This window comes from Rhinatrema bivittatum, chromosome 15, assembly GCF_901001135.1.
Source record: "Rhinatrema bivittatum chromosome 15, aRhiBiv1.1, whole genome shotgun sequence".
Lineage (NCBI taxonomy): Eukaryota > Metazoa > Chordata > Amphibia > Gymnophiona > Rhinatrematidae > Rhinatrema > Rhinatrema bivittatum.
In genome coordinates this window covers 56,419,310-56,446,155 of record NC_042629.1, presented here as the reverse complement: position 1 = coordinate 56,446,155, position 26,846 = coordinate 56,419,310, and the positions used below count along the sequence as shown (strand labels likewise).

Below are 26,846 nucleotides of genomic sequence, written 5' to 3'. Positions count from 1 at the left end.
TTATTAAGTTAACAGCAGTGCTCTAAGGGATTTCAGGCAGGCGTGGAGAGCTTCGCTCTCCCTGTTTACCCGGATTAAGTGTCCCTTTGGTATCGGGGGAGAGCTTACCGGTGGGCTGGTCACCCTCCCCCCTCCCCTCTTTAGGGGTATCTTTGCCAGCATAAGCTGAAGAGGGTTTTTTCATTTTACAAAAAAAAAAAAAAAAATTTGTAAATTTGTAAATTTGAACCTTCGCGGACACGTAAGGCCTGCTGGTTGCAGGCAGTGCCCTATTTTAAAACCCTAGCCTGCCGCGCTTACCAGGGACTCCGGAGGGGGTGGATTTTGAGTCACCCAGCGATTTCTCGAGCTGCTGTTTGGCGCGCTTTTCTGGGGCTGTGCGAACTCTTACCTTCGGCGCGTCTTCTGTCCCGGTCTCGGCATGTCGCGATCTTCGGCCTGTACGGCCTGTGGTAGGGCGGGGGCGCGACTCTCCAGGGAGGGTCTCTGCTCCCGTTGCATTCCCGGGGGCGAGGGACCCTCCCTGGGGCCAAGCGCTGCCCGCAGCGGCACTTTGCAGTCGTCTTCGGCGCGACAGGGGAGACTGGCTGCCGCGCGGTCGTCAGCCCCGCCTCCCTGTGTGAGGGAGCCGGCGGCCATTTTGACAGCGCGGCAAAATGAGGGTTCAGCGTCAGATGAGGAGGCTCTCTCTCCTCTCTCGCCACCTGCCTTAAGCCCACGCTGTGGGTCGGAAGCTGCTCCTCCAGCCCCTCCCCCTTCAGGCTCAACTAAACGGAGGGTGCCTTTCTCATCAAAGTTTGTGCTTTTAATGCACCAGGCATTCTTGGAGGCAGAGGCAGGCTGGGAGCCAGATGAGCCCCCTACCGTGAAGGTCCCTAGGGTGTCTCCTATCCCAGGTAAGCCTGAGCTCCCTGGAAAAGCTGTGGCTCCAGTAGGAACGGGAAATATCTCTTTAGGGGGTACGGGTGGCCTGGAGGGCCAAGATTTTACCCAGGAATCTCCGGATGGCGCAGGCCCGGAGGTCTCGGACCTACAGGGGTCCCTCGAGGGAGATGACCCCGAAGTGTTGCGCTTATTTGGCAAGGACGAGCTTAACTTTCTCATCCTGCATGTGTTGAAGGAATTGGAGATCCCCCCCCTCAAACTTTTCCCTTACATCCCAAGGTAGTGCAGCTTGTTTCTAAAGAATGGGACGTTCCAGAGGCATCGCTGCGCGGGAGTAGGGCAATGATTAAGTGGTATCCCCTGCCCTCAGATTCTTTGGAGATCTTTAAGGTTCCGTCCGTTGATTCGGCGGTCACCGCTGTGGTTAAGCATACTACCATTCCGGTCACTGGAGGAGTAGCCTTGAAAGATCTCCAAGATAGAAAGTTAGAGGTTCTTTTAAAGCGCATCTTTGAAATAGCGGCCCTGGGGGTCCGTGCAGCGGCTTGTAGCAGTATGGTGCAGAGAGCCACTCTCCGCTGGGTTCAGCAATTGCTTACCACACAGGAACTTCCGCCGGCTGACTGTGTAGAAGCTGCGGTTGCTTACACGGCGGACGCCTTGTATGATCTATTAAGAACCTCTGCCCGTACTATGTCTTCGGCAGTCGCGGCTCGGCGGTTACTTTGGCTCCGTCGATGGTCGGCAGATGCCTCCTCTAAATCACGTCTAGCCGCCTTCCCCTTCAAAGGGAAGTTATTGTTCGGTGGGAAATTGGCTCAGCTCATCAAAGACCTGGGGGATAATAAGGTATATAAATTACCGGAAGACAAGCCCCGTCAGTTTCGGCCTTTCGGGAATGCGCGATCCCGGTTCCGGGGGCAGTGCAGATTTCACTACGGCAGGGGTGGCTCTTTTTCCCAGAAACAGCAAGGCCCGAGGTCTCAATCGTGGTCTCCTTCCTTTCGAGGCAGGCGACCGCAGCGATTGGGATCCTCCCAGCCATTGCCCGCCGGGAAACCCTCGCAATGAAGGCGCGCTGACCCCTTCCTCCTTCCCCCGAATCGGAGGTCGTTTGTCCCTGTTTTGGGAGGAGTGGGTCAAAATCACGTCAGATCAATGGGTCCTCGACGTGGTGCGTTACGGTTACGAGTTGGACTTTGCTCGGCCCCTCCGGGACTTTTTTATGATATCTCCTTGCGGGCCTCGAGAAAAGCAACTGGTTATAGCCCAAATGGTAAATCACTTACGGGCCCTAGGAGCAGTGCTGCCCGTTTCCTCGGACGAGGTAAGGACGGGCCGCTATTCCATTTACTTCCTAGTCCCAAAGAAGGAAGGTACGTTCCGTCCTATCCTGGATTTGAAGCGAGTAAACAAGGCCTTGCGCGTTCCCCGGTTTCGCATGGAAACTCTAGGGTCTGTTATTGCGGCCGTCCACAAGGGAGAATTTTTGGCTTCTTTGGATCTAGCCGAGGCATATCTCCACATCGGAATCCGGGAACGTCATCAGAGATTTCTGAGATTCATGGTGTTGGGCGAACACTACCAGTTTTGCGCCCTTCCATTTGGCCTAGCAACGGCTCCGAGGGTGTTTACCAAAGTGCTTGTGGTAGTCGCGGCCTTCCTGCGACGTCAAGGAATATTGGTGCATCCCTACCTGGACGATTGGCTCATCCGGGCGAAATCGGAGAGCGAGTGCAACCGGGCAGTCCAGCTGGTGATACAGCAACTGCAGTCACTAGGCTGGGTGGTCAACTTTGCAAAGAGCCGGCTGCTCCCGAGTCAACGGTTGGAATTTTTGGGAGCACGTTTCGATACCTTGGTAGGCAAGGTATTCCTGACTCGGCAGGGAATGGAGCATCTGATGTTTCAGGTACAGAGACTTCTGGATCTCACGTTGCCCACGGCCTGGGATTATTTGCAAGTCATTGGACATATGGTGTCTACTCTGGAGATGGTGCCCTGGGCTTTTGCTCACATGCGGCCGTTGCAAAGGGCTCTTCTTTCTCGCTGGGACCAGAAATCCGAGCGCGGTCCAGCTTAGCGTGGTGGTTGGTCCCGGACAATCTTTTACAAGGAGTGGACCTCGAGCCCCCCCCCCCTTGGGTCATAGTGACGACGGATGCCAGTCTGACCGGCTGGGGAGCAGTCTGTCAATCGCGAGCAGCGCAAGGGTCGTGGACCCCTCGTCAAGCTTCTTGGTCCATCAATCGTCTGGAAACCAGGGCGGTACGCCTAGCCTTGCGTCAGCTTCTGCCGATGGTACGGGGTCGGGCAGTTCAAGTCCTGACAGACAACGCAACCACGGTAGCGTATATCAATCGCCAGGGCGGCACGAAAAGTCAGCAGGTGGCGGTCGAAGCGTCCTTGTTAATGACCTGGGCGGAACGCTACCTGGCTCGCATCGCGGCTACTCGCATCGCAGGCATAGACAACGTCCAAGCGGATTATCTCAGTCGTCAGTACTTGGATCCCGGGGAGTGGGAGCTCTCGGACCAGGCAATGAGTCTCATCACCCGGCGATGGGGAGTGCCGCGACTAGACCTGATGGCAACCCGGCTAAACGCCAAGGCAGCACGTTTCTTCAGCCGGAGGCGAGAACACGGATCGGAGGGGGCGGACGCGCTAGCGATTCCATGGCCTTGTCACACCCTACTCTATGTGTTTCCCCCCTGGCCCTTAGTCGGCAAGGTGTTAAGACGTCTAGAATCCCATCAAGGTCCAGTGATTCTAGTGGCTCCCGAGTGGCCAAGAAGACCATGGTTTGCGGACCTAGTCAATCTCGCCAGGGACGGGCCCTTACGGTTGAGCCACCTTCCGAACCTTCTTTGTCAAGGACCAGTATTTTTCGATCTGGCGGATCGCTTTTGTCTGGCGGCTTGGCTTATGAACGGAGGCGGTTGAGAAAGAAAGGTTATTCGGAACCGGTTATTTCTACCTTGCTTCGCGCGCGGAGACCTTCTACCACACTTGCTTATGCCGGGGTGGGGAAAGTATTTGACTCCTGGTGCGCGACCGCCCACGTTGAGCCTCGTCGTGCAGTGATAGCGGATATCCTTACTTTTCTACAGGATGGTCTGAAGAAGGGTTTAGCTTACAGTTCTCTGAGAGTCCAGGTGGCGGCTCTGGGTTGTTTGAGAGGAAAGATTGAAGGATCCTCTCTCGCATGTCATCCGGACGTGGCCAGATTCTTGCGCGGTGTTCGAAACTTACGTCCTCCTCTCAGAGCCCTTTGTCCTTCCTGGAGCTTGAATTTGGTACTCAAGGGCCTCACCGTCGCGCCCTTTGAGCCGCTGAGGCGAGCCTCCTTAAAGGATCTCACCCTCAAGACATTGTTCTTAGTGGCCATCGCTTCTGCCCGTCGCTTATCGGAACTGCAGGCACTCTCGTGTAGAGAGCCGTTCTTGCGCATTTCTGACTCCGGGGTGTCGTTACGTACGGTTCCTTCGTTCTTGCCTAAAGTTGTGTCGGCTTTTCACGTTAATCAGTCTGTAGATTTACCATCCTTCTCGGAGGCGGAGCTGAAGTCTTCTCACGGGTCCGAGTTGAAGCGTTTGGATGTTCGTCGCATGCTCTTGCACTATTTGGAGGTCACCAATGCCTTCAGACGGTCGGATCACCTGTTTGTCTTGTGGCAGGGGCCACAAAAAAGGGACTACAGGCCTCCAAGACCACTATTGCCCGTTGGCTGAAGAGCTCGATCGCGTCCACGTACATTGGTTGTGGTAAGCCCGTTCCGGACGGCCTTAAGGCCCACTCTCTGCGTTCTCAGGCGTCTTCCTGGGCAGAGAATCCTCTGGTTTCTAGCCAGGAGATCTGCAGGGCAGCCACTTGGAAGTCATTACATACTTTTGCTCGTCATTATCAGGTGGATGTTCGTGGGCCGTCGGCTGATTCTTTTGGCAGTAGTGTAATTCGAGCGAGACTCTCGGGGTCCCATCCCATTTAAAGCGGCTTGGGTACATCCCAGCAGTCTGGACTGATCCTGGTACGTACAGGGAAAGGAAAATTATGTTTCTTACCTGATAATTTTCGTTCCTGTAGTACCAAGGATCAGTCCAGACGCCCGCCCTATATTGTGCGTAGGAGAATCCGCTCGACTCCCATTTCTATCACAATTCCGCTTTGCACAAGGTAAGTGGAATTTTTCCTTCTTTCTCGTTTGGGGAAGGAATGCCTTAGGGGCTGCAGATTTATTGTTCTTTTCGTTTTGCGCATTGCGTTCTATTGGTGTTTGCATTGTTTGCGCTTTGCCTTTTCTGCACGAGGTTACTGTTTTTTACCTACCTTACTACTTGATCTAGACAGTTGCCATGGTTATTTGGCTAAGTGTGCGGAGGAGTTCTCTTCTTCTTCTGCTTGGTTATCCATTATACTGAAGGACGGCAGGTGGCGCACCAGTATATCTGGGAGGTGCTTTCAGTTTTCTCTCTGACTCCATCTGCTGGAGGGGAGACATAACCCAGCAGTCTGGACTGATCCTTGGTACTACAGGAACGAAAATTATCAGGTAAGAAACATAATTTTCCTTTAATTTTCAAAGTGAGAGCCTGCACACGCTTTCACCCCGCCCCTATAGCATGGGTGCTTTTTTCCAATGAAAGCAGCGCATGTACTTTTGATAATACAAAACTACCTGTGGTGTTTCAGTCCCTGTCCCACCCCTTGGGAATGTCCCCACCCCCTGCAAATATGGAGAAAAGTAGGCGCCTACTGGCACCATGCGTGTACTTTGCCCTGTATAACCTGTGTGGGCACGTCCGTGGATAAAGCTCCGTTTTACCCACGAAAACTGCCTTACCTAGGGGGGGATTTGCACTTCAACGGGATTTTGCCAGTGTTGCTGCCCAGCCCAAAATAAGAATAGTAATGTAAATGTTACCTACAAACGATCCTCGCAGTATTTTCCAACCTTTGATCGTTCATTCTCTGTGCTCTTGAATCTTGGTAACTTGTGGTGTCTTTTTTATTGGGCCACCAACAAATGATAGCGCAGTGAGTGAGCTTTCGAGACCGTACAGGTCCTCCCTTCAGTTGTGCCTGAGAGGCTGAAAGAAGGAAGCTTTTAGGGATAGAAAATGTTGTTGTGCAGTATTTTTTCATGGTGAGCTATGGACGTATTTTGAATCTACCTTCAGGCTGCTGCTGCAGGAACCCAGAGGAATTTTTGTTTTACTTCACACAGCGCTAGTGCTGCCTTAGCGAGATGACACCAGAATGTTACCGCCTTTACCACTCCTTGGCACTATTCTTGGTAGGAATCAGGCTGGGAGGGGGGAAGAAGGAGAAATCCCTGCTCGTGCTGGCAGGAGTGAGGCTGGTATTTTTTTTTCCCCGGGGATGCTCATGGGGCCCCCATTTCCAATTTCTGCCCGGGGTGCTGGTTAGCCTAGAGCCTTGGTTCGTAACGCGTGTACTTTTAGCCATGCTGGAATGACCAGGGGTGGAGGTGGGTTATGGCAGAGAAGGGAAAAGAAGGGGTGTGGTGAGTGCAAAATTAACTCCTCCCCCCAGTGCTTTCCTGTGCATACTTTGTACCTGTGGGAAATCAGCTGGAAAGTCTGCAGGCCACTTTTTTTTTTGAAAGGGTATTTTTCTTTGAAAACAAGGTCACGGGTCCTGCAGCTTTCCTGATCTTTTCTTGAAATTGTCGTCAAAGGCACGAGGACCGTTAACCCAGCCCGGGGTGGTTCAGAGCCACATCACCTGCTTTTTTTTTTTTTTTTTTTTTTGACCCGTTTCAGCTCTCGCGACAGAGAAGCGCCATCGCCGATGACCTTATCCAGGCGCGGCGGGAGGCCGAGCGGCACGGCGAGGTCCTGCTGCGCGCCTCTCGGGAGAAGGAAACGCTCACGAAGGACAAGGCGAGCCTGGTGGTGCAGCTGACTGCATCCGAGCGCGAGAACAGGGCACTGGCGGAGGAGTTAGCCGGGCTCAGGTAAGGGAGAGGCGGATTGCATGTCAGCGCAGTGATCCAGACGAGGGAGGTGCTCGTGGGGAAATGCAAGACCATTCCTTTATTATTCCTCATTTATTGGCGCCCATCTACAGTCTTTTGGGGGACAATTCTGTAACATTGCCCATAGGTTGGCTGGCAAATATTTGCACAAGTTACACCAGTTTTCAAAGTGGACTTGTGCGCATAGCTAAAGGTGCTAAAGCACCTTTTAAGCTTTTAACCCGTACGCTCCTTGGTGACACTTTATATTTATTTCCTGCCTTATCTTCTTTCCAGCTTGTTGCAAGCTTCCAAGTTCTCTTTCACTGTTGATTGTAACTTTGACTTATTCCTGCCCATTGTTATCTTTCGTTTACTTGAATTGTTACTTCAGTTATACCATTGTTAAATGTAAACCGATCCGATATGGTTATTTACTATGAAGGTCGGTATAAAAAACTGTTAAATAAATAAATAAAATAAATAAATAAATATGCTTTGAAAATTATCCCAGCAAAAATACGCACATTACGCTGCCATCTGATGCAGGAGGTTTTGCTGAGAGAGTATGTACCCATAACGGTATATTTGAAACGGGCACGCAGGCGCATACACGTGTGTGTGTGTGTGTGTGTGTGTGTGTGTGGGAGCGCGGCCAGATACGCGGCAGTTTTATACCCTGCACACACACGCGCATGTTATTAGCCCTGGCGCTCATATACGTGCGACTGATCTAAATGGTGGTGCGCACCACAGCGTGATATCAGCCTTCGTATGAATGGAACTTTAATATCAATATCACTACATGATCATCTCATCATATGTCCCACTGCCTAATTAATCAAGAATTCATATACACCTCGCCTCCCCCCTACGACTGCTCACATATTACAGGACTGCTACTTGATTGATCAAAATCGCTAGTTATATTAGATTCACTATTTAAAATGTTATATCGCATTTTGTTTAATGTTATGTATCTTAACCAAATTCCCAGTTCAGACTTCCTGTTCTCTGTAAGACACACATTTGTTATGTCATCCCAAAGTTGCTTGTAAACCGAAGTGATTAGTAACATTGTTACTAGAACTGCGGTATATAAAAAATGTTAAATAAATAAATAAATATCTGCTTTGAGCTGTGCAAGGGAGGAAACTTTAGAACAGGCAGGCGCCCACGCCATGACCAGTTTCACCAGTCCTTGCACCCAGTTTGCCCAGTCTACAGCTAAAGTCCTCCAAACCCCCATGGTTCCTTAGCCTCAGTTACCCACCAGACCCCCTCCAAGACTTCAGAGATGCCTGGAAATAGTTTTAAGACTTACACCTCCCTCCATAGTAGAAGTACATTTGCACACAAATATACCTGGGCGTGCACTCAGGTGCGTAGGTAGTTTGGTCCCGCCCTGGAACGCTCACACCACGCCCACATTCCATCCCTTCCCCCCCGCCCCCCTGTGCAAGATATTCGCGCATCGGGACTTGTGTGTGCATGTGGACGGTTTCTAAAATCGGGTGGACACCCGCGTGTGCTAGAGGCGTTGCAAATCTCCTGATTTTGGCGCTTGCCTGGCTTTTAAAATTCACCTTAAATATTTTACAATCAGAAAGTCTGGATGTAAGTGTCAGCCTCACCCCGACTCCGCCCGCTGGCATTCCTCTCCCCTCTGTGCGCCCTTGTGCGGAGCTTCGCTAACGGACCTGACCCTGAAGACGGTGGTTTTGGTGGCCATTTGTTCAGTAAGACGGATTTCGGAGCTTCAGGCTTTGTTCTGCAGAGATCCGCTCTTGCGTATTTCCAATCGTGGGTTTACGCTGTGAGCGGTTTCATCCTTCTCACCGAAGGTGTGGTGTCCTCCTTGCAATGTTAATCAGATGGTTGAGCTGCCGGCTTTTCCAGAGTGGTCTCGGGATTCGCCAGAGCCCAAGGATTGTTGCAATATCTTAAGGTCACTGGCAGTTTTCGGCGATCGGATCATCTCTTTTAGGGGGTTGGTGGGGCTAAAGAAAAGGGATCAAAGATCCTAAAGCCACGATTTCATGTTGGCTAAAAGAGACCATTTGTTCAGCTTATATTTGTAAAGGTCGAATGGCACCGCCAGGTCTGCACACGCCCTCTACAGGACTGGTGCAGCAGGATCATAAGATCCCAAGAGGTGTTCAGGCGCTGCCTGGTTGTGACTAAATGTCTTCTAGGAAATGTCGGGAAATTGTTCTTTCTGCCAAAGGAGGTGTTACAAAGCACTGATGGAAATGGTGTCCAGACTTTTGCACATGCCATATTCCCTATTTTATTATTTTCAGTCTGTTAAATTCAGCAAATAAATAGTAATTTTGCATTAAAAATTGCAGAAAGTTGTCTTGATGAGCTTAATACAGAATCATGGAGAGGTTGTGCCAACTTCTGTTTATTGAGAGATTAACTGAAACATACTTGAGACCTAACCACAACTGTAAATGTCCTCTAGGTTCATGGTATTTTTTGGCTTGGCAGCTTCCTTTTTTTACTCCTTTTGGAATTGCCAGATTAATCAGAAAAGGCCTCTGTTAGACAATAGTGCCACAAGTCTTCATTCATGGGTACCCAAGTTATTTACCATAATTCAATAATCTTCCAGGGAACCAGAGACTGCGACTCTGTTTGCAGCCCAATACGTGAGCACCCGAGTTCTAGCTAGTAAGCGTTGCACTTTCAAAGGGATCTAGCCACCTGGGGAGCCTTTGAAAACTTACCCCAGCTATACAGCCTGAAACTAGCTGCCTATATTCACAAAACATGCTGCCTGATCTCTTATAATCCCCCTTCCCAGACTTCTCTTAAATGTGGTGGAGGCATAGCCTAATGGTTAGGGCAGTGGACTGGGATCCAGAAAAGCCAGGGTTCAAAGCCACTGTTGCACTGCATACACAGCCTGGCTTCCTGAGGTTTCCAGTTTAGTTTTTGTCCACACGTTTCTCTTTATACTTTATCGTCACTTTATTCTATATTTGGTATGGGTCCATCTGTGTTCTGCACATGTGATTGAGGTGAGTTATTCTGCTGGCATGTAGTTTCTGTGTAGAGATCTATACAGTCCGACTAGTGCCTGCTTTCTAATAGGAGAGGTGTATTGGTGTTTTAGGGCTAGGTGTAATATTTGCAGTGTTGTCTTTTCATAGGCAGGGTTGTTACTGCTTGAGTGCTGGCATTTAGTGATTTTTTGGTATGGGAGGTTTACTATATTGCAATTGTAAATCATTTAACTCATGGCTTTCTGAGGGCCAAGCCCGCAACCGGTACACATAACAATAGACGTAATACTTTTATAGATTCCAAGTGCTTTTTTTTTTTTTTTTTGCAGGGTTTTCGGGTCGGCCCCACAGCAGTGCATGTAAAAGTAATAGGCATGATGTGATATTTTTACCTCGGAAGACTGAGAATGTCCTTTTTCATGTAAAATCTGTTGTTATAGATGCACCGGTTTTAAAATTGTGTGCGGTGAGGGCTGGAAGGAGGTAGCGCTAAGGCTGTAAAGTTCGCCTAGGCTACCCTAGCACCCAGACCCCACGCCATTCACCCACGTCTCCAGGGAGCAGATGCTGGGGGGGGGGAGGATGTTGGCTTTCCTGGCAACGAGGCAGGGTTGCCAGCTTCCTAGAGCTGTTACCACTGCCGCTCTTATCTGCCACTCCTCCGGGGGCCCTGACCCCTGCTTTCCCCCTTCTGCAGCATTTCAAATCCACCAAAGAGCCTGACTCCGAGGTGACGCCCCCCCCCCCTGCCTTGACCCTCTTGACTATCTGACCTGTGCTTGCAGGGGGGAGGGGGGTGAAGCACCTTCTCTCCCTCACCTCGGGCAGCAGATTGCCGTGAGTTGCTCCTGTGTAGATCACTCTGGGTTTGTCTGCAATAAGGTGAGGAATGAACGTCGCAAAGAATCAATGTTCAGGATGTGTAGGCACTGGTTTAGCAGGCCTAAGACATAGGTAGGAAGCCCCTCTGGACGTGATTGTGCCCCCCTACTGGACCACCCTCTCACCTTGAAAAGAAGAGGATCCCCCCCCCCTTGTATTGATGCCCCTTTTCCCTCCCCCCCCCCCCAGGGAACTGAAGACCCTGCGGTGCCCCCCACAAGAAGATTCTGGCCCTCTCGGCGCCCCCGTTCCTCCAGAAACTCAGCTCACAATTCCGGGGGGCCTTGTCTTCATGCATTTGGGCATCGCAGAGAGCACCGGGGGGTGGGGGGGGGGGCGCAGTTTTCTTACAGGAGAAGGCCATCAAGGGGAGGGCATGGTCACCTTTAGGGGCTGGGAAGGAAGGTGATGGAAGGAGAGTGCTTCGTTCAGGGATAGGAGGTTTGGCGGGATCACGTATATCTGGCACATCACGGCTTAAGCAGCCCTGCCTGGCTGAGTAGCAACACAACGGGCTAAGGACAGCAGCGCAAGTGATGAGCGTAGGTCGGGGGCCGAAGCTACGTTTAAGCCTAAGCAGCTTTTTGAAGCTTCCCGCTTGCGGGGGCGGCATGGTTTCAGTGGCTGGAACTCCTTCCTCGGGAGATGCCGCGAACGCAGCAACTCCCATCCCTGGCCAGCCGGGAAATCGAGCCCAAGTGTCCCTCTGCGCCCTTGGTTCGGCTGTTGATCAACATGCGGAGTCCGATATTTAATTAAAAAACAACAAAACTTATCCGGATAAGTCTGATTTTATCCTGCTGGGTGGAACTGCTAAATATCCTGCACATGGCCAGCAGGCACCACTTGGCCGGATAAGCTCCCGTCTTTTCCCGAGTGTGGATCCTCCGGCAAAAGAGCTGCGACGTTTGGATGTAAAGCGTGCGTCGTTGCGGTGCCTGAAGGTCACGAACAGCTTCCGCTTGCCAGATCATCTTTTCTGCGCTATGGAGCGGTGCGAAAAGGGGGTCATAAGGCGACAAGAGCCACAACCGCGCGGTGGTTGAAGGAGGCTGTTAGCTCCGCGTGTATCGGTCGGGGTCGCCCTGTCCTGGAGGGGCTAAGGGCTCACTCTGCCCCTTCCCAGGCGGCCTCCTGGGCCGAGGGTCAGCAGGTTTCACCGCAGGAGATGTGTAGGGCGGCTGCGTGGAAGTCGTTGCACGCTTTCGCCAGGCGTTGCCGTTTGGATGTCCAGGCCCCGGAGGCCATGGGCTTTGGTGAAAGAGTCATTCGAGCGGGACTCTCGCGGTCACATCCCATTCCCACAGATCTCAGACTGGAACCCTGCCTCTTAACTTTTAGGAAAGGACTTAAGACTTGGTTATTCAAGCAAGCTTTCCCAGACACAATCTAATATCACGTTATAGATACAAACCAAGGACTTCAAATATTCAGCCATTAATCATGCCATTTTTACATAGCATTTAATTTATTTGTATACCGTTCAACCGTTTATTCTTTCCTATCTCTTCCTTCTTATCCAAGTTCTGCTACCCTTGTTATTTGTAACTGCTCCTTCGATCACCACAGTTCTAGTTGTTGTATTTAATGCACTCCCGTTCCATGTAAACCAGCAAGATATGTGCTCATGATTGCCGGTATATAAAAACCTTAAATAAATAAATAAATAAAATAAAATCCCGTTCTAGGGAAGCTTTGGTACATCCCAGGAGTCTGGACTGATCCGGGTACGTACAGGGAAAGGAAAATTTGGTTCTTACTGCTAATTTTCGTTCCCGTAGTACCACGGATCGGTCCAGAGTCCCGCCCACTGGAGGAAGGGGAGATTTGGAGAGGCCGCTAGACCTGTTTTTGTGATTACTCTGAAGAATGGCACAGGTTTGGTTAGTCCTACACAGGGTTTTGTGTGGGCGCAGTTATCTGTTCCAGGTTTTCACTTCCCACTGCTCGTTCAGGGGATGTTAGTTGGTTATTGTACTGGTATTTGTTTCTATTTTGGGCTTGGGTACAGATCAATACTGAGGGACTGCAGGTGGCACACCAGCTTATGTGGCAGTGGCAGTGAAACTTTCTCTGTCTCCATCTGCTGGAGGGGAGGCAAAACCCAGGAGTCCGGACTGATCTGTGGTACTACGGGAACGAAAATTAGCAGGTAAGAACCAATTTTCCTTTCTTGGTGTGCATGGAGGTGTTTTCTTATTCCTACCAATTTTCTTTTTATGCTCACATCATAATTTGTTGCATCTTTTTTTTTTTTTTTTTGTGATTGCTGCTTGTCTGTGTGCTATTGTGCATTTCTGTTTGTGCGCATATGTGCTTTACTTTTCCTCCATTTGGGTGGTTTTCTTTGAATGTGTTTCTTTTCCTTTGTGTCTGTGTAGGTGATGTGATGTATTTGTGTGTTTCTCTTCTGTGTGCATTTCTTTTTGTATCTTTGTGTGTGTGTGTGTTTCTGTTTTTATGTGCAATTTCCTTCCTTGTGTGTGTGTGTGTGTGTGTGTGTGTTTCTGTTTTTATGTGCATTTTCCTTCCTTGTGTGTGTATGTGTTTCTGTTTTTATATGCATTTTCCTTCCTTGTGTGTGTGTGTGTGGAGGGCGCTTGCATCAGGCCGGGAGATGCAGTGTAACGTAGCATGCTTGTTACTAGGGAGTAGTGTTTGTGTACAGCTTGCAGTAATAAACTGAAGCCAGTTCTGCTCCGATGCACTAACAGCTGATAGGTGTAAAATAGGAAGGAAGGGAGCAGAAGAGAGGCATGGGTGGGGGAGAGAGCGGTGAAATGTGGGAGACAGAGAACGTAGAAACCAGAACCTCTTAGCTTGGATACAGGTTAGTATGGTGTCGGTAACGGAGTTATCTTCTTGGCTCTCACTCTCCAGCCAATACACCGTGTACATTCTGGGGACGTATCCTGACCGTGCTGTGCGGAGCGTCTCCCTTACTTCGTAGGAACGTGCTATGTCTCTCGGGCCAGGACGTTGCCTGGCCCAGCTGGTCCTGTACGTGGTTTTGCCATTGTACATCTGGATGCGTGCTCTCCCCTATGTTCCCCGTTACGGCTGCTTCTGCAGTCTGAGGGGGAACTTCTCAAGATGCCTCCCAGAGTGGTGGCCGTGGACAGTGTCCTGATTTTGATCCTTGTATTCGTGCCCACTCCTCTCTGCCCAAGGGGCCAGCCTGGCTGTGTGGATGGACCGCTAGGCGTCTAACGCCATATGGTGCTGGGGAGAGGAAAGGTGCTTCTGATGTGCTTTTGAACGTGCTTTTTCAGGTCAGAGAAGGAGGCCTTGGAAAGCAGCCTGTATGAGATCCAGCAGCAGCTGGTCCAGCTGGAGACCAGGAAGGGACAAGCGGAGGTGGAGAGCCAGAGCCTGATGCTGGCCAAGGAGGCACTGCAAGGTATTGTGGAGGATGGGCACCTCTCCTCCACCTTCCCCTCTCTTTCCTCTCTGCCTCTACCCCCCCTTTTTTCTCTTCTCTGCTGCCTCCTTCCCTCCATTTCTCCCTTCTTCTTTTCCCTCTGTTCTTCTCTTCACCTCATTTCTTCCCTCTTCTCTTTACCTTTTTCTGTCCCTTCCTCTCTTCCCCTCTTCTCTCTTCCGCGCTTCCCACTGTCTCCCAGCCTGCCCTGCTCTCTCTCCCTTGTCGCTTTATTCTAGCTGAGATCACGGCTGTCCGGAAGCAGATGGAAGTTGAGCTGAGCAAAGGGGACCGAGACAGGGAGCTCCTGGGCCAGAAGCTGTCTCAGATGGAACGGGACGCGCAGGCCACCCTGAGAAACGAGCAGGCCGCCCACGAGGAGGATGTGGATCGGCTCCAGAGGGAGAAGGTACAGGCCTGGCCCGGACTCCGCCCCACACAGCCAGGCACAGTGCTCCTCTCTCACTGTAGTCTGCTACGGAAGGGGCTTTTGCATTTTCCGCAGATCAGCCTGAATTACTTCCGTCTCTTACTTTTCCGTTCTACCTGATGAGAGCGTGCCTAAGGTTTGTCACGAGCTGTTCAGACAGCGGGCATCAGTTCTGCCTCCCCCCACCAGCATTTGACCCAAGCCTGGTGCATCTGTCGTGTGCTAAGTTGTGGCAGTGGTGGATCTGCAAATCCCTGGGATTCCCCACCACTCAGGGCCCTTTTGCAGAGCAGGCAGGTCTAAGTCAGTCTTTCTGTGGCCACTTTGGCCCGGCTTTACCCAGTCTGTCATGCATTTTTGATCTAGAGATTGCACTGATGTGTTCCTCAACTTTCCCCCACCCACACACAGTCCCTATCCTCAGCAGGCGACCCCCCCCCTCACCCCACCCACTGTATAGCTCCGATCTCTTGAAGGGACGCATCATCATGCAGGCATTCCCAGGGTGGGGGAGGCCAGGAGAGGCAACAACGCATGTCATTTTGCATTCTGTTTATTGATTTAAAAGGTGTATAACCCGCTCACTCCTAAACGCTCGTGGTACAGAAAGCATTAAAATTAACAAACATAATACAAGGTACAAAGAAAAAATAAAAACCCAAGCGTGCTGACTCTTAAATGTACACAAGGCCGGCGAATGGCACTGACGCACGATTCTGAAAAGGAAAATTTTCAGGGAAAAAGCTCGTTCGCGCGTCTCCATCAAGCGGCTAAGATCTGGAAGAGGCCACTTGTAGTAGACCCCAGCGGGCAACTTTGAAGGGTAAACGCGTCCGCGGTAAAAAGCAGGGGCAAATCTCCTCAGCAATTGTCAGAGGGAAAGGACGTGCCCCGAGGAGCCCGTTGGGCTTTGCAACAGCCTGCGTTGGTACGAAAATAGCGCCAGGCACGGTGGTGGATTTAATTCTCCGCTCGCTGCGGGGGTGGGGGGGGGAGGTCCCCTTTCCAAAATCAGATCATTCGGCGGGCCTGGAGGGGCCTCCTCTGATGCCGTGCGGGGCCCTGCAGGACTGCCGCTTCCAGAGACCGGGTGGACCTCCGGTGATGGGGCGGATGTTCCTTGGCAGTTGCCCACTCTGAGGGGGATATTCAAAGCCTTTGTGTGTGTGTGTAACCTTTTGAGTTAGGCACCTGGAAGCTGAGTTTAGAAACTTTATCCCTGCTGACCTCTTAAATTTTGTACGCACAGTGCTTTCTGCACACAAACATTATCCAGACAAACAGGGTCGTCACTGGAGGCATTCTGGGAGCGGGGCTAAACTTTTGCTGGTGAGCGCACACAGGGCCTAATTTGTAAAAGCATTTACGTACTTAAAAATGGGTTTTACACATGTAAATGCATTTTCCCTGTACGTACCCGGATCAGTCCAGACGCCTGGGTTTATTCATTCCTGCCAGCAGATGGAGACAGAGAAAAGCCTCGCTGACACTGCTTGATAAGCCCTGGTGCCACCTGCAGTAGCTCAGTATTTCTCTGTCTCCAGCACTTTACCCGAGTAAGTGGGATTTTGAAAATTGCTACAATAGTAGTTACATTTACACATGCAAATCCTTTTGAAAATTACCCTCATATCGAGCGCTCTCTGGATAAAATTGTGCACACAAGTTTGGTCGGGGGAAAAAAAAAAGGCCCTAACTTTATCTGCTAAAGTTGTGTGTGCGTAATTTTCCCCAAGTATATCCGGTGGGAGACTTCTGCGTGGAAATCCCGCCGACTATCTGTGAAATATTACATGCATAACTTTCCCAGAGAAATTTGCCATTCGCCAGCCTACTGAACGTCGACCTCGGCGCTTGTTGGGAATTCTACCTCCACCCAGTTCTTTAATATTAAAAAAAATTAAGATCCTGCAGGCTGCACGGTCTTCTGTTCGTTTAATTTAAAGCTGGGCTCGCTCTTGCACGCAGTGAGGAGGAGCAGGCTGTCCTGCCTCCTCCCTGCACGTTATTCCCCCCCCCCATTGCCTGATGCTGCCTTGGTTCTGTGCAGGAGGCGGTGCGCCTGGAGCTGGAGGGGGAGCGGGAGGAGCTGCTGCACCAGCTGACTCGGGAGCGGGAGGAGCTGGCCGCTCGCTACGAAGCGGAGAGGGAGGAGCTTGGCGAGGAGATCGCAGTGCTGCAGCAGGAGAGGGATGAGAGTCTGCTGATGGCAGAGAACGAGAAGCAGCAGGTAAGGCAGGAAATGGCAGCGTTGCCCCCATTCACATCCTACCCCTGAACTCACTTTCTGACATTTTCTGATGTGCTTAAGGTTTGTAAAATGTGGTGAATCGACAGGACTCGAAACTGCAGTTCTCGGTGTATCCACCGAGCAGCATTTCAAGCTACACACACAGAGCACTGCTATACCATAACACAGCACAGGCGGCAGCAGTGTAAGCTTCTCATGCACGCACATGTACTGCCCCACCATAGAAAAGGTATGGCACAGAGAGCAGCAATTCAAGCTTCACAAATACAGACGCTCATGCACGCATACACGCACCCCTAGGCACATACTTACCGCCCAACCACAGAACAGAGGTTCAGCAAGTATTGGAGTGCTGCAGATGGAGCACTCAATCCTGTGATGGGCTCTGTAGGATGTTGGAGCATTTTTGTGACATTGCTCAGTTCTGTGATAGCAGGACAGGTCTCTGGTCCAACCAGAGTTAGCCAGATAAGTTATTCAGCTAACTCTGAATATTGGAGATAGCATAGCTGGCTAACTCAACTCTTCCCAGTTACTCCCCCGGAACGCCCCTAACTTATCTGGCTAAATTCTAGCCAGATAACTTATTATCTGGCTAGAATTGACGATAACTTATTATTTGGCTAGAATTTAGCTAGATAAGTGTCCTTTAAGAACTTAAGACTTACCATACTGGGTCAAACCAAAGGTCCATCAAGCCGAGTATCCTGTTTCCAACAGTGGCCAAGCCAGGTCACAAGTACCTGGCAAAATCCCAAGGGGTAGACAAATTCCAAGCAACTCCACCTTAATAATGGTTAATGGACTTTTCCTCCAGGAACTTCTATAAACCTTTTCTAAATACAACTACACTAAGAGCTTTCACCACATCCTCTGGCAATGAATTCCAGAGCTTAATTATGCATTGATTTGTAAAAAAACAAGAATAATCTTATTTTATTTGTTTTATATTAATCAATTTTTTTGTAATTTTTCTTCTTTTTTTATTTTTGTTTTTATTTTTCATATTTTATTTTACACTTTATTGTAAACCGTTTTGATTAATTTACTTGTAATGGCAGTATATAAACATTTCTAAATAAATAAATGTTTGTTTATGCCCTCAAAAAATGTAGCAATTTGTGAGGCAAGACTTCCCTTGGCTAAATCCATGTTGGCTTTGACCCATTAAGCTATGCCTATCTATATGTTCAACAATTCTGTTCTTTATGATACTTTCAACCATTTTGCCTGGCACAGAAGTCAGACTGATCTGTAGTTTCCTGGATCACTCTTGAATCCCTTTTTAAAAATTGGCATTACATTGGCAACCCTCTAGTTTTCAGGTACCATAGACAATTGTAATGATAGTTTACAAATTACTAATAGCGATTTCATTTTTCAGTTCTTTCAGCACTCTGGAATGTATACCATCTGGTCCAGCCGATTTGCTATTCCTTAGTTTGTCAATTTTCCCTATTACATCTTCCAGGTTCACTGAGATTTTTTTCAGTTCTGCTGAATCATCACCTCTGGATATAATTTCTGGCATGGGTATTTCTCTTCCATCTTCCTCACTGAAGACCGAAGCAAATAATTTATTTGGTCTCTCTGCTATGGCTTTGTCATCTATAAGTGCTCCTTTTACCCCTTGATCATCTAATGGTCCAATCGACTCCTTTGCAGGCTTTTTACCTTGAATGTACCTGAAAACGTTTTATTATGAGTTTTTCTTTCCATGACAAGCTTCTCTTCAAATTCTCTCTCTGTTTCTTCCTTATCAATGCTTTGCATCTAACTTGCCAGTGCTTATGTCAATTCCTGTTTTCTTCATTTGAATCCTTTTATTATTTCTTGACAGATGTTCTTTTAGCTATTATAGCCTCTTTCACCTCACCTTTTAACCATGCCAGTAGTTGTTTAGCCTTCCTTTCACCTTATCTAATGAGTGGAATACATCTGGTCTGGGCTTCCAAGATGGTATTTTTAAACAACATCCATGCCTGAACCAAACTCTAACCCTTGCAGTAGCTCCTTTCAGTTTTTTCGTAACCTTTTTCCTCATTTTATCATAGTCACCTTTTTGACAGTTGAATGCCGTCACGGTAGGTTTCTTTTTTGCGCTTCCTCCAGTTATTAAGTCAAATTTGATAATGTTGTGATCACTACTGCCAAGTGGCTCCAACACTGTTACCTCTGGCACCCAATCTTGTGTTCCACTAAGGACGGGGTCTAAAATAGTTTTCCTTCTTGTCGGTTCTTGTACCAGCTGCTCCATGAAGCTGGCATTTATTTCCGCGTTAACTGGCTAAATGCTTCTGAATATGAACCTTTTTTGAGGGCAATTTTCAAAAGCTGCACATAAGTGTAAATGGCCGCTTACATGGGTAAAAAGGCTGTTTGAAAGTTGCCCACTTTATATGCAGGTACAAGCATATTTGTAGCTTCACAACCCTCGTACTTTTACCTGCACTGTAGTGGAGGCGTTGCCAGGGGAGAAGAAAACGCAGGTAGTTTTGTATTTCAAAACAACACGCGCTGTTTTAGTCAGAAAAAGTAGATGCAGGTCCCTGTGGGTACTTTTTTTTTAGGCAGTTTTCACAGCGACTGTGCATGTAGTTTCACTTTGAGAATCTGTGTGAAGACCACAGCTTTGCAGCAGTGTGTGGGTAGTTTAAAAAATTGCCTCAGTTGATGTTTAAAATGTTGAATAAACTTTACATTACAAAAAAAAAAAAAATCGCCTCCAAAATTTATATCGTTTTCTCTTTTCGGGGTTGGATCAGTATTTTTGAAGTTAAACTTTTCCCACCGGAAGCTTCCTGATGGGCCCTCAGCCAGAGAAGGATTAAGGCTGACTTTCTTTTCCCCCTCTCAGGCTCTCTCGCTGAAGGAGTCGGAGAAGACTATTTTGTCGGAGAAACTGACCGGTGCTCAGCACAACCTCGCCAACCTGAACATGGAGCTGGAGAGGCTGCGTCGGGAGTCTCTGAGCCGGCAGGAACAGGACAGGGTGCGTACGGCCTATAACAGGTTAGGGCAGGATCCCGCGCGTACACGGGGGAGGAAAGAGCGAGTGCGTGTGGAGCCTTTCGTGGAGCGGGAGAAGTAGGGACTGAATGGGGTGTGTCCGGCTCGTCAAAAGCAGGGTGGCAATGGAGATGGATGCGCAGGAGCCAAGTGTGTACGGCCTGGGAAGGAGGAGAGGCAGGTCTGAGTATGTATGGCATGATCGGGTGTCTACGGCCTGTCACAGGCAGGACTTGGGTGCACGTGGCCTGTCACAGGTGGGCAGTGGGAGGGGCAGGATTGGGAGCACACTGGCTGCCATAGAGGGGTAGGGACAAGAATTGGGTACGTATGGCCCGTCACAGGCAGTGATGGGGATATGAATTAGCAAGGAATTCCTCGGAAATCTAAGAGCTGGATGCAAACAACGTGCCATATAATCAACATATCCGGGGTAGGGGATACAGCCAGGCAGGGTATGATAGTATTTATTTATTTAAACTATGTATAGGCCACATAATTCATTGTTCTAAGCCACGTAATTCAAAGTTAGAACAAAACCTTTCATAATTACGTTAAAACAAGCACAAAGAACAATAATGAACTTGACAGGGTTTATTATACTGTGAAGAAGATGGGCGGGAACATACGGACACAGCTTGCCTGAGATGCTCAAACAGCACGACCAGCTGAGAAAACTGTCAAGTTCGGTAACGCAGACCTGGTTACGATCTGCTGCCCAGGGCTGGTGTCACACTTTGAACTGTGTGGCACTACGGCGTACCGCACAGTTCAAAGTGCAACACTGGTCCCAGCAGGCAAAGGAGCAAGATGCGGCCCAAGCTGACATGCTGCCGTTGTCCTCCTCTTACCCCTGTCCAAGATGGGAAGAGTGAGTGAGTGAGGGGATCGGAGGAGATGAAGGGATGGAAGTGAGTGAGGGAATTTTAGAAGGTGTAGGAGCGGGAGAGTGAGTGAGGGATGGGAAGGGAGTGTGGGAAGAAAGTGAATGAAAGAATGAGGGGGAGAATTAGGGAACTGTAGGGTGTGTGAGTGAGAGAAGTGATTGGCATTGGTAGGAGGTGTGTAAGAGTGGATCCTCCCCCTCTCTCCTGATGGTGAATCTCCCCGATCCTCATTCCTCTTCCTCTCTTTGCGATCCCTTCTCCCTCTGCTTTTCCCCTGTGCCATGATCCATCCTTTGTCCCTAAGATCCTCCTCCATTTTCTGCCCCCACCTCCCTGAGATCCCTTCTCCTTCCTCCCCCAAATCCACCTCCTATTCCCATTCTCGATCCCCCTTCTCTCTTCCCAGGACCTTTCACTAAGACACCTTTTCCCCCTAAAAGAACTGAATAAAGTAACCAGACACACAAGTTTTGTCGGTAAAGTAAAATACAAATTACGGTTCCTTGTACATACCCGGATCAGTCCAGGCTCCTGGGTTTTGCCTCCCTTCCAGCAGATGGAGACAGAGAAGTTTTAAGAACAAACTCTGCCTTATATACCAAGGTGCCATCTACAGTCTGTGCTGATTGCTTAGGATTGCCTAGGAGTTAGTTAAGAGTTAGGGTGATCTTGTCTTTTAAAATTTTGCTTTAATTGAGAAAAAAAAAAAGAGGAGCAGTGCTGTCTTCAGCCTCCCAGGGGGGTCGTGAGGTCCTGAGAGGACCATCCCCCGCTGGATTTGGTAATGCAAGAAACTATATTTAGCCTCTGCACTGGAGTCCATTTTTACCCCTTGGGCTTCCAGCTAGCTTGATCCTTCTGACTGTCAGCCCCATTATGTATAGGTAGAACCCTGCCTGCAGTAACCCCGCTCTCTTGCTCTCCCGCGTTAGAGCTATTTCCTCGGCAGTCATACCCCTGATCTGGCTGGTGTTCTGCCCCCCCCCCCCCCCCACCGAGTGCAGAATGCCCCACTTTCACGGTTCCCTTTCTCTTCTCCACCCCCTTGCAGGGCACGATCAATGCACTGATGTCGGAGCTGAAGAATCTCCGGGCTTCGTATGAGGAAGCCATCGCTTCTCAGGAGCGCGAGGTGAAAGGGCTGCAGGAGCACAGCAAGGACCTGGTGAGGCAGCGAGAGGCGGCGCTGCAGGAGGTGAGCACGGGGTGAAGGGACTTCAGGACAGAGCACGGGACCTGGTGAGGCAGCGAGAGGCGGGCACGGGGTGAAGGGACTTCAGGACAGAGCACGGGACCTGGTGAGGCAGCGAGAGGCGGCGCTGCAGGAGGTGAGCACGGGGTGAAGGGACTTCAGGACAGAGCACGGGACCTGGTGAGGCAGCGAGAGGTGGGCACGGGGTGAAGGGACTTCAGGACAGAGCACGGGACCTGGTGAGGCAGCGAGAGGCGGCGCTGCAGGAGGTGAGCACGGGGTGAAGGGACTTCAGGACAGAGCACGGGACCTGGTGAGGCAGCGCTGCAGGAGGAGAGCATGGGGTGTGAAGGGATTGCAGGAGCTGAGCACAGGAGAACAGAAGTTTAAAGCACAGCTAGTGTAGGTGAAGGGGCTCTGGTACAGTGCTTGGGCCATTCCTCATGCGTGTACGTCTTGACTTCTTACCCTGCTACATTCATAATTTGTGGATCAGGAAAGGGCCCTACAAAGCCAGAGCCCCTGGCATCGTAGCTCCTGCCCCAGTTCTGGCCCTAGGGCTGGCCATGTAGCTTGCCAAGTGCAGAGAGAATATAGTCTCGGCTAGGAACAGACCCTGCCATGTGCAAAGGTCTGTCCACGTGACGTGGCTAAAGCACCATGTGTGAGCTTGGAGGAAGATGCCGAGGCTGAACAAAGAACACCAGAACTGGCCACAGCCAAAGTCTGTCCTCTCAAAAATAGAAAAACACCAGCGCCAGCCACAACCAAACTCTGCTCTTAGCGAGGACCATGCAAGAACATTGGGCCAGAGCCGAGGTCTGTTCACGATAACATGTGCGTGGAGACAGAAGGGGTCTCCTGGGAGCTGCTCACATTAAGGCGTGCATAGGAGTGGGAGAAGGAGGTCTCCAGGGGTCCTGCTCACATTAGGGCAGACAAGAAGGCGGGAGGATGGCGTCTCCAGGGCTCTGTTTGGCTCTGTAATTGTATTTTTTTGAGTAGTTTACTTTTCTTCTCTGGTTCAGCACCATTAGCCAGTACCACCCACGGTGTGAATATTTTCTTCGGACACATCAACGGGCTGCACTCTTTCTTCACTACAGCGCCCATATGACTGTATAAGCAGCCTGTCTGCCACTTCCTGCTGTGTGCTGGGTGACGCCCCTTTGTGCAGATGCTTACAGATGTGCGCTGTGCACCGGCTCTCTCAGCCTGCCGGGCGCGCAAGCCCAGTATTAAGCATAGGCAATTACCTAGAGCGCCAAATACCCAGGCTGGAAAGGAGCCCGCCCATGCCTTCTTAAGGGCCATGATCTCTGATCTCCAGTGGGGGGCGTCCACCCCCCCCCCCTCCTCATTTTTGATCTCTGGGGGTGGAGGGGAATGACCCCCCACTCTCCAGTCCTGCCAGTGGGGTGGGCGTGCAGGCACTTCCTGATGTGGGTCTGTGCTGCATCTCACCCCTTTGTATGGCTCTCTTGCAGATGTGCGCGGGTTATCGCGCCTTTCTTTTACAGATGTGCACTCCCCACCTTATCTGTCTTCCCATTCATACAGATGTGTTCTAAGTGAGTCAAGAGTTCCAGCTGAGAATTAGCAAATAATACCAGTATAAGGTTAGAAAGAACCTGGCACCCTTTGCCTCTTCCCCATTTCGAGGTCACACCTGCTTCTGGTGGGATTTATGTAATGCCCTGGACGAACTGGTTGCTCGTGAGTCTTTTTGTTGCAGCTTTAGAGACAGCGCTGCCGACTTCTCCGTTTCAGGTGGAGGAGCTTAAGACCCAGCTCTGTGTAGTGGAAGACACACGAGATGGCATTCGCCGGGACCTTATCGAGGCCCACCGCAAGGTCCGTGAGGGTCAGGAGGGTCAGGCGGTCCAGAGGAAAGAGATTCTGGACCTCCGGCGCGCCCTGAGCGACGAGGGCAAGGAGAAGGAGGCACTGCAGAGATCCAACGAGGAGCTCCGGGCCGCGGTCAAGAGAGCCGAGGGCGAGCGAATCAGGTGAGAGCGCACGGTGTCGGCGGGTTTTACTTAAGGAAGGCCTCCGGGAGCCCACTGGGTGAGAACGTACTGCTGGTGAGCTACTAATCAAGGTTCCCTGTACGTACCCGGGTCGGTCCAGACTCCTGGGTTTTGCCTCCCCACCAGCAGATGGCGACAGAGTAAGTTTTTTGACCGGCAGTATCCTCCATCCATGGTAACCATGGGGGTTCAGATGGAGGCAGCGTCCCCACCAGGTGATGATGTGCTTCTGGGTAGTGTGTTTTTGAAAATGTCCTAAAATTACAAGGATACAGAGTACCTGCATACTTTGCTGCTGCTGTTTGTGTGGCTTGGGAGAGTTCCAGGGGAGAGATGACATGCATATAATTGAAAATGCTCTTGCCCCTAGGAACATCTGCTTGCAAAGTGGCTAAATGTGGCTGCATTGTGCGAGTACATGGCTGTATTTAGCTGCTGTGCCTTATAGCAGTTTTCTCATATCGGGATCTAGCTGCAGAGTTCTGTGGTCCTACAAGCATATGCCATACTGGGTCAGACCAAGGGTCCATCAAACCCAGTATCCTGTTTCCAGTGGTGGCCATTCCAAGTCGCAAGTACCCAAGCATTAAGTAGATCCCGTGCTACTAATGCCGGCAGCAAGCAGTGGCTTATTTCTTATTGATTAATAGCAGTTTATGGATTTCTTCAAGAACTTAACCAACCCTGTATTAAACCCGGCTACACTAGTTGCCTTAACCGCGTTCCCTGGCAATGAACTCCAGAGCTTGACTGTGCATTGAGTGAAAAAGGATTTTCTCTAATATTTTTAAATGTGCTATTTGTTAACTTTATGGAGTGCCTGCTCGCCGCCTCACCCTCCTGCCTCGGCCCTTGCCGCCCGGACACCAGCGTGAATGTCTCTCACACACAACGCTGTTCTTTCCCTCTCTCTCTCTTGCCTGTTAACCTTTTTTTTTTTTTTTTTAAAGACACGGCGCCAAAATAAAAGAAATAGGGAAGTTATCCCACACCCCCTGCTATGTTTTCGGGTATGGTAGGGGGTGGTTCACAGTTCAGAGGAGATAGTTGCCAGTACGGAGGAGGCTGTGGTCATTTGTGCTAACCGTGATGGTAGCTGGGTTTTAACCATGGTTGCGCTCAGGCCTCCCACACCAGCATCTGTGTTCTTAATATGTTTGTTTGACTTCAGTTTAAAGCGAGCCAACGAGGAGAAGGAGCAACGGCTGTCCATCCTGGAGGAGGCGCGTACCGCTATAGAGAAGGAGTCCCTGGATCTGCGTGCAAATCTACGGGATGTGGAGAAGTCACGCCTGGAGGCCCGCAGAGAGCTGCAGGAGCTGCGACGGCAGGTGGGCCTCTGTGTGTGTTATGGGTTAGGTAGGGACTGTGTTTGTGTGTGTTTGTGTTTTATTGGTGGGTAGGCAGGGACTGTGAATGTGTGTGTCTGTGGTTGATGGACAGCAGACATCTGCAGCTCACAGAGCCCAGGCTGGTTCACACTTTCTTGTGTCCTGTGCTATGCAGGGACTTAGGTCCACAGGTCAAGGGCGTCGTGGGAACGGGAGTTAAAAAGCCAGGAGCACATTTGCATTTCCTGTCTGAAATGATTCAGGGCGGGTGAGAGACCCCTCTCTCCTCTGTGTGGCAGGTGAAGATGTTGGACAGTGAGAACAGCAAGAAGAGCAGAGACCTGGCGGAGCTGCAGAGCCGCATGCTGCTGGAGGAGCAGCGGGAGGAAGAGGGCCGCCGTGAGTCCTTTGGCCTAAAGCAGAAGATTGCGGAGACCGAAGCCAGCAGGGAGTCTGCCAGGAAGGAGGTACTTGCCAGACGTGGTCCAGCCCAGCTGCTGTACTTTTATTCACGCTCAGGGCACGTCTTAAAGTGATTTCTGCCAGTAAAAAGCGTCTTAGCTGTCTGAAAACCGCCCTGCCTCAGTGCAGCTAAAAGTCTCTGTGCATTGTTCCACGGCACGTGGAGTTTTAACCACATGAGGAGGAGGAGGATGGCATTTCCAAATCTTTGCTTGTGCTTTTCCAGCACAGAAAAAGCAGGTGCAAGTGACTGTGGGAACTACCCCCATAAGCAGATTTGAAAGTGAAGGTGTACCTGTGTGTCCCCTTCAATTGGCAAAAAAACCACCTGTGGGTAGAAAGGACACGCGGACTTTGTCCCAGTGTGGACAGTTTGAAAATTGCCCCCATAGTATCCCAGTTACTGACCCTGTCCCTCAGTGGATTACTTTCTTTCCCTGGCTCCGTGTGATCCGGGGTGAGTCTCTGTTTCTTTCTGCACTTCAGTCACTGACTCTCTGTGCCCCTGGGGGAAAGCCGCTTTGAGGTCCACGTCAAAAGGGGGTTTATTCGGCTAAAGTCCTGTCCCGCCAGAAAGGTGAGGTTTAGCCGAATATAAAAGAAGCGGCACCGATATTCAGCGCTTAGCCAGATGGGTTTAGGAGGGCGCGTCCTGGTCTAATGTTATCCTGGAAAACTTTTAAACTGAGTGGGAAGTATTCAGCAGGACGCGTTTCCTGCTGACCATCTCGGCTCCAGTTACCTGAGTGAGATTACCCGGGTAACTTGTGCTCGCCGGCCCGCTCGGTATTGACATCTCTGTCTCCCTTACATTTCGGTTACTGGCAGCTTTCAAAACTGCCCACACTGATGCAAGGTCCTTTTATCCTTCCCGTCCCCTGGGCTTTGCACCACTTTTCAAAGGGGAAAATAAAACACGTGCAAGAAAACTGTCCCTGAAAAAAGTATCCGCAGAGATTTCCACCTGCTTTTTCTTTTGAAAATAATGTGCAAGGATTTGAAAATGTCATTATTTCATGCATTATTTTTACCCAACTATAAAAGTCTGATTCTCACCATCCCCCCCCCCCCCCCAACA

At 50.2% G+C, this 26,846-nt stretch overlaps 1 protein-coding gene across 3 annotated transcripts in view; it reads left to right on the top strand.

Annotated features, from left to right (window-relative positions):
• CROCC (ciliary rootlet coiled-coil, rootletin) overlaps positions 1–26,846 on the top strand; it is a 132,217-nt gene that overhangs the window by 68,195 nt on the left and 37,176 nt on the right. For all 3 annotated transcript variants that reach the window (XM_029577933.1, XM_029577934.1, XM_029577935.1), the window contains 9 exons: positions 6,669–6,862; positions 14,028–14,155; positions 14,416–14,585; positions 16,657–16,836; positions 19,715–19,849; positions 21,805–21,948; positions 23,716–23,954; positions 25,147–25,306; positions 25,606–25,773. In XM_029577933.1, the coding sequence (XP_029433793.1) occupies positions 6,669–6,862; positions 14,028–14,155; positions 14,416–14,585; positions 16,657–16,836; positions 19,715–19,849; positions 21,805–21,948; positions 23,716–23,954; positions 25,147–25,306; positions 25,606–25,773 (1,518 nt within the window). The remainder of the gene's footprint in view (positions 1–6,668; positions 6,863–14,027; positions 14,156–14,415; positions 14,586–16,656; positions 16,837–19,714; positions 19,850–21,804; positions 21,949–23,715; positions 23,955–25,146; positions 25,307–25,605; positions 25,774–26,846) is intronic.